This window comes from Herpailurus yagouaroundi, unplaced genomic scaffold (genome assembly GCF_014898765.1).
Source record: "Herpailurus yagouaroundi ecotype Mexico unplaced genomic scaffold, PumYag 28, whole genome shotgun sequence".
NCBI lineage: Eukaryota > Metazoa > Chordata > Mammalia > Carnivora > Felidae > Herpailurus > Herpailurus yagouaroundi.
In genome coordinates this window covers 67,069,093-67,076,872 of record NW_024412376.1, presented here as the reverse complement: position 1 = coordinate 67,076,872, position 7,780 = coordinate 67,069,093, and the positions used below count along the sequence as shown (strand labels likewise).

At 35.3% G+C, this 7,780-nt stretch overlaps 1 protein-coding gene across 1 annotated transcript in view; it reads left to right on the top strand.

Moving 5' to 3' along the window:
• Window positions 1–330: 330 nt before the first annotated feature.
• Window positions 331–7,780, top strand: part of MYOZ2 (myozenin 2) — a 41,519-nt gene continuing 34,069 nt past the window's right edge. Inside the window, exons 1-2 of the mRNA XM_040474972.1 lie at window positions 331–498; window positions 1,059–1,147. Of these exons, the coding sequence (XP_040330906.1) occupies window positions 1,072–1,147 (76 nt within the window). The 5' untranslated portion in view covers window positions 331–498; window positions 1,059–1,071. The remainder of the gene's footprint in view (window positions 499–1,058; window positions 1,148–7,780) is intronic.

Here is a 7,780-nt window from a genome sequence, read left to right as displayed (position 1 = left end):
ACTCTGTAGATATTATTGTCCAGACTTTCATTTTAATAGTTAATGATCTATCATTCTGTTCTCATTCATGTTATGTGTCTCTTGCCGCCTCAATTTAGAGGTAGCATGAGATCTACATGTCAAAAAGTTTTCAAAATCCCTTTTGGCTACTATCTTCTCGAAGAGAAGGTGCTCCATAAAAACTTTCTGTATGTTCATTCAACCATCTCTCAAACTAGAAGCACAATGGAGAAAACCTAATCTTTCTCTGTTCCTCCCTTTCGCCAGGAAGATATGAGTAGCTGAAGTATTTGGTGCTATATATAGTCAGTTGATGTCAGCTGGATGCCAGTCTCTTCAGAAAGGCTCAGTCCCCAGTTTGAGTCAGAGCTAGGGACCATGCCGTCCCAGGCTCAGGGATAAAAACCATTGGGCCCAAGTGCCATCCATACTCCATCTCCACTCTTTCCTCCACAAATTGGGATTCAACCCTGCTGAAAAGCACAGTCTAAGAACAAGGTGAGTATATTGTTTCCTAAAATGTTTTATTAGTCAGTTGTCCAAGGAGGTTCAGAGTTGTGACTCATAAATGGGCATTCTTTGCTTTAAAGGGCAGCTGTTGATGTCAATATTAAAATGTCACCACCAAAGAGTCCTGGTTTAATCTAGTGTCCTTTCTTCATTCTTACAGTTTGCTGGAATTGATGTACTGTGATGCTGGTACAAGTGAAGGCCAATAAGGAAATAATGACAAATTAAAATAAACTGTGGAAAAGAGAGAGGGAGGGGAAAGGAGGCAGCTCTCTCATTGTTTCTCATTGCCTGGTGACCATTGTACAAGTGTATAGATAAGACTGGGCCTGAAACTCTGAGTATTATCCTCTGTACAGTGTGACTTTGCCTGTCAATGAGTAACATGCTCTGTCACTAGATAGAGAATACATATTAAAGTCACTCAGTAGGAAGCAATGATAAATTCCTAATACAGAACAAAGATGCTGTCTTTCAAAAGGATGATTATAAAACACTCCAGACAAGTTCTTCACGATGTTTCAATAATGTTCCTTTATTTTCTATAGGGAACAAAAAACCATGCTTTCACATAATACCATGGTGAAGCAGAGAAAACAGCAAGCATCAGCCATCATGAAGGAAATCCATGGAAATGGTATCAATAAAAATCCTTTGTAGCATTAACATAGCTCACCATTAACATAGATCCTTCCTGATGTTATTTAATATTCTATAGTTTACTTCCTTTAAATCCTTGCTATTCTGTCATAACAAACCTGGAGCTCTAGGGGGTGTAGAAAAGCCTATAGTAACTAATCCTTTTGTAGTCATCCTTTCTCATTTGAAAGCTATTTTCAGATGAACAACTGCTCTAAAGGAATGAAGCAATCTGACAGCTGATGTACATTCTGTTTGGCTTGCCTTTCACATTTCACATTATAAATTAATTCCTTTTTTTGGCCAGGTCTCATATTTATCTTGATGGTCCAACCTGCATGGCATATCTTGATTTTTTTTACCTTATACTGCATAAAACATTCAAAATATATTCTATTATCTTTTTTGTATGAAAGCTTTTAAGTTGGAATCCATGTTGTGAATTTCTCCAACTCTGAAACCAGTCTTCATATTTAGTAATTGGTTTACTAAGACATTTTTCTGTAGAAATCTACTTTTATTTATAATTTTTAAGGAAATGTAAAGTTTATGTAGTCTCAAAGCATATGGCCCCCCAAAACTTAATATAAATTAGATACAAGATGATATTCTACTCTCCTTTTCCATAAGTTCTAGCAAATAACTCTGGAAAGCAATTCTTTATACATTGCATTTTGATTATTATAAAGGAAATTCAACTTTGTGAGCAAAGGATAGTATCAATTAAAAGTGAATAGGTAAAGTATTCAGAGGCTTTTAAGGGCTGATTTGAGCCATTCCAGATATATCTATGGGGTTTTCAGAATGCTTCCTTATTTCCCCTCCATTGATAAGGAATGTAACCTTTCACCTGAACACTATCGAGACCTAAAGGCATGATATCTGGTGAGGGCAGCTGGGTACAGGGGTAAGTATAGTGTTTTCATATTTTACCTTCCATAACTCACACTGAATAGAATCAAAGATTGTTTTTGAACTTGACTCCCCACACAGTGTCATATCTAAACAGTCTTGTTAAGTTTCATTTTCTATCTTTTGCAATACAAAATTACCATACTGGATTCAATTTAGTTTTACTATGATGTTAGACTAGCTTGGAATACAGTGAGAATAATTCTGAACCAGATTCCAGAACTGAACTTGTATCAGTTCAGTTCAAAAACTCATACTTCTTTTAAATTTTTGTGCTTCTTTATATTTCCTGCTTCAGGTAATTTACTTGAAATTGTTTTTATAGTTTTCCTGATCAATAAGGAAAAAGGGGTGAACACTTGAATTTGAGAATAAATTATTTACCTTACAACTAGCTGAGATAAGTTATTTTCTAATTGCAGCACAATAATTAATCAATTGATCCATTTAATGTATTCCCAGTTTAAATCATGTGTTGGATTCTACTCTATGTTAGTCCTGCCATAGACCTACAAGGGTAAGAATATCTTTTTCTTTTTCTTACAACATAACTTTTATGTTTATGAAATATAAAGAAAAAATACAACTATATCTCAAGGGGAAAAGACCCTCAAAACTATTATCTTACCACCAGTAGGTCCTGGCCATGAAAAGTCTGTGGAAGCCTCCTCCCAAGTCACGGGTAGATTTCCAGCCCCCTTAAGTGGAGTCACATGCTCTGCCTTTGTTTGGAGGTCAAGTATCCAGATAACACAGGATGATCACAGACTTTCCTAACTCATCTCAGATAAAATAGCTGTAGTACGTTAAGAAATAGCTTAAATAATTTCCCTATTTTATTTCCTCTCTTATTTCCTCTGATATCTTATGTGGAACTTTACTATTTGTATATGATACAGCGTCTAGAGATCTGGAGCTAGGAAAATATCCTGGATGCAGAGATGCGACATAGACTGCGGAGAAGCCTTCTTGGGAATAATCCTCCAAATTTTCAAATACATCACAGCAGTAAAAATCTGGATAATTTAAGATACAACATTCAACTGTTTTTATCTTAATAATAAGACTAAGTAAATCAAACTTGGATTGCATTTTCTTTTATAAAACTGAACAGAGAAGGATATTTTCAAGTCCTTCTCCCACCTCCTTTTCCCCTTGTGCATCAGGACTTTTTTCTGTTGTGTGTTATAACTTCTTTATTTTTTTACATCACTCTTCAAAAACATTTAGCCTGGAAGAGAATGAAACGTGGCAATGAGATGACTAAATGTGTTGTCTTTTAACATGAACTGGAAGTTCACTCCAGTTCTTGTTGTCTGGGAGAGACTATAGCTAGTGAGCCTTTGAGATTTAAACAGTAGAAAAATGTAAGAATCAAATAAGGAGAGTTTTATATCAGAGTACTCATTTCATCTGAAGAAGAATCAACCTCAAAGAATTGATGAGCAATCCTATCCCTGTAGACTAAAATACATAGAACTGTATAGAAGAAGTAAAAATGTAGATAGCTTCCAGCCTCTACTGATTATGCCCTAAATTTTAACTCAGTATAAATCCATTACATTTGTGGTGTCAAATTATGCATGAGCAGCAAATCTACCACACTCCCAACAAATAATTAATAGAGAGTATTCTCTGACACTAAGGCTGTGTACTTTCACATTGACCATCCTTATCATTATATCATGACCATCATCATCAATGTTAGAAGGAGTAGAGTTGACAGCGGTAGTAGTCTTGTGTTACTACTGTGATACAAAACTTCTGTGCTTCTTACAGGAGTATGAAGAGCCATGTTGCTGCCATCTAACAAGTGCTATTCTAAAAGACAAAAACGCAAAAATATTTTGCCATTATCTGTGCATGAATTAGTTGTGGGGGAAAGAAAACTTGGCTTATAAAAGTTTCACGGACACCAGCCCTGTGCTGTTTATCCCTAATTGGTCAATATTCTTCAGTATAAATCGTGTTTTTCTCTCACTCAGGAACTCATTGAGACTTGACTACTGGAGAGGAGAAAGAGAGATAGGGAAGCATAAAATGAGTTGTGAGTAATAGGGGAGTAATAAGTTGACAGAGAAAAGAGGAGGGGGAATAAGAATAAAAGAAGGGGAGGCTCTCTAGAATAACTGGCATCTGACCAGAAGTGGGAGGAGGCGTGGGGAAAGAATTGTAATTAAAATAGCCATAAGCAGAACTGTGCATATGCTGTGCCCTGGTCTTACACACAGATATAACAGACAGTTCAGAAGAACTTCAGAAACAGGGAAGACCACAGTGCCTCAGAAGGCTGCTTCAGTCACCCTACAGTTTTTTCACTAGGGTGCTGTGAAGGCTTTTTTGGTATGTTTTCTGTTTATGTTCTTTATTTTTCCCCTCATGATTGGTGAATAGCTTTTCCCGGCACACAAAAGAGGACTGAGCAGACTGTTTTGGTGACTTCAGGAAAAGAGTTTAGCTTTGTGGTCTGAAAACAGGAAGCCCAGGTTCTAAAGGGAGTGCTGTTGTTGATAGGGTACCAGGAGCCCTGGGTTCCAGACTCGCCGTCGGATTGCTCATCTGAACATGAGGAAGTTGGATTTGCTGATACATTTAATTCTTGTCTTTTAGCTTTTATTCATTTATTTTGAGAGAGAGAGAGTGAGAGAGAGTGGGGGAGGGGGGCAGAGACAAAGGGAGAGAGATAATCCCAAGCAGGGTCTGTCAGCACAGAGCCTGATGTGGGGCTTGATCCCACACTTCTGAGATCATGACCTGAGCTGAAATCAAGAGTCAGATACTCAACCAACTGAGCCATCCAGACGCCCCAACCAATACATCTAATTCTAAAATTCCATGATTCTAATTTACTGAACTTTGTGCCAAAGTCAAACATCAGTGTGTTTGAGTTTCTCCACCAATAACAAAGACGATGATAATATTGGCATAAATTGTAAGGGCACTTTGAAAAGTACAGAGTATAAAATCTAGAAATTCAGATGGAAGACTGTGAAGATTCTTTTTGCTTTTCCTGTATCAGCCTATCTTAAACTGTAATTAACCAAGTCATCAGTGTCAAAATAAGGACACCAAGAAGGCCTTAAATACCAGAGACAAAATACAAAAAGTATGTGGGAGAAAAAGATTTTAACCTAATGCTTCAGTGTACAAGTTTATTAGTTTTCTTTAGTTTCAATTTTGACATTAGCATTCCAAAACTCCAAGAAAAAAGCATGTTTCATTTTGAAAAGTGGTGTGCAGTAACATCTTGTAAATTCATAGATTTTCTGAGCATGCCATAGGTTCTTAATGTTCTAATAAGACCCTTCAGAGAAGTGGCTGCAGAGAGCTAGGTTAAATTTTAGCTAATACCCAAGTTGAAATCACAGTGAATAAATCCAGCCACACTATATGTATACTATCATCTGAATTTCCTTCTTGTCTTTTTCATTCTAAAATGTTCTACAAGTACATCTCATAAACAGTCCTAAATGGTTGCATAATTCAAATTGCAGAATTCAATACATTGGTAATCTCATTTCTTAAATGTTTATAAATTTATAGTTATTAAACAATAATATTTTAATGGCAAGTTTTTGAAAACTTTGCAAAATAGTCTTAGAACTCAAATCAAGGCAAAGAGATATAAAATAGGAAAGTAAAGAATCTCAGAGGTTTTAAAAATCAACTTTTTAATGTAAAGAAAATTATTACTGACATTATCAATTGTAGACTTTCCCGGCATTATTCAAAATCACAGTCTGGACTATTATCTTTCATGTAATATGTGTATATGGTTGTTACATTTTAAAATAAAGTATATTTTATGGACTATATTCAATTAAAACAGGCCATCTATAAGCAGTCAGAAGAGACCTGTACAAGTGCAGAGAAAATATATGGCCTAAGACTTCTTAGTAAATCAATAGGACCACCCTAAAGCAAGTCAATTTCCATTAACTTCCCTTCACGCTTTTTGTCTATTCCACCAGAATGGCAACTGCCAGGGAATCGTGGGGAAGTAGATTTAAAAGATCTTTTGTCTTACTACAATTATGTGTAAGTGGTATCTTTATAGACTATGAACTAGATTCATGGGTCTAACTAAATATGTAGCTTTTGGTATGATCAAAATTTCATCTTAAATATGTAGGACTACCTGTGCACAATCAATCATTGTTGATGAAGTTTCAGAATGTCAACCTATGAAATAAATGTGGAAAAAAAAGAATGTTTCCCTTTGGAGGAACTGAAGTCCAGTTTTGTTCATAAGACTATGCACTGACAGAAGGTTTGAAAAAGGAACTGTTCATGTTTTCGAAGATTACATATTCTCTCAATAAAATGCAATTTTCCATTTGGTTTCTAATACTCACAGTAATGGAGCTCCTCAGTATGAAAAGTAGGAGAGTATACTCAAAAACCAAATATTTGAACTTATAAAAAATGTTTATTTTGAGAGAGAGAGAGAGAGAGCTTGTGCACCCACAAGTAGGGGAGGGGCAAAGAGAGAAGAAGAGAGCGAGAGAATCCCTAGCAGGCTCTGCACTGTCAGCACAGAGCTCAATTTGGGGCTCAATCCCAGGAACAGTGAGATCATGACCAGAGCTGAAATCAAGAGTCAGATGCATAACTGACTGAACCACCCAGGTGCCCCAAAATATTTGAACTTTTTAATGTAAGATTTTGGATCTTAATTTAACCACAAAATATTTTACATTTGAGAACACTACTGAGGAAGAATATTAGTAAAAATTATTTAATATTTCTAGCAGATTAAAACTTGTACGATTTTTGTGGAAATTAATTTGATTATGGTGAAAACCCTCCAGTTATGTATCTATATCAAATTATAATTAAATAATCAACTATTCATAAATAATTGAAATAGTAGCAAAATACTATATTTCAAATCCTATAGAATCTTTAAAGAATAAAGGGAAAATTCTGGATGATTATAAATGACATCAATAGGAAAGTATGCCTAGTAATATTATTTTCAATAGATGATCTAATGCCACAAAGACAACCTTCTAATCCATCAGGGCAAAGATATGTATCCTGAACAAGTTATATCATTTATCAGGCATCCAGATTAAACACACTGTTAAGACCCTGCAGACGGGTTTGCGATAAAGGGCAGAGAACAGCTGAACTTGAATTCTATGTGCTCAGTTGACAGTATTCTTCACTCTGAAAGTTTCAGTAATGAAAGTGTTCATATATTAGATTCCCCAACTCACAGATGGTCTGGAACTCCTGCTCCATTTACCTAATAAAGTTAGCTACTGGAAGGGAAGGGAAGAAAACCTTGGAGAATTTAGATATGCCTTTCATTGTTTGTTTCTTTATGCAGAATGTGTTGACTTAACATATTCCTTTATCTAGGTCTTTGTTAGTAAATACTTAAAAACTGGTTCTTTAGGGGGTAGAATGCCTTGGTTTGTAGAGTTTGCCAATTTCTATGGTATAAATATTCCCACCATGGCCAAGTTCAAGCTACCATCAAGAAGACACTGAATGCAGAATTAGAAAAAGATGTGCAGTAATACATTATATAGTATTTCCATTATTCACATACAAATAGATATAAATAACATCAGGAGCACAGATAATAGCAAAAAGCAGTAAAAAACAAAGGCAAAAAGTAGTAGAAAGTAATACTTTTTGAGTATTTATTGCTTTGTTTTAAATATACTTTATTTAAATACTATTTATATAAATTTTAATATGGTTGTGT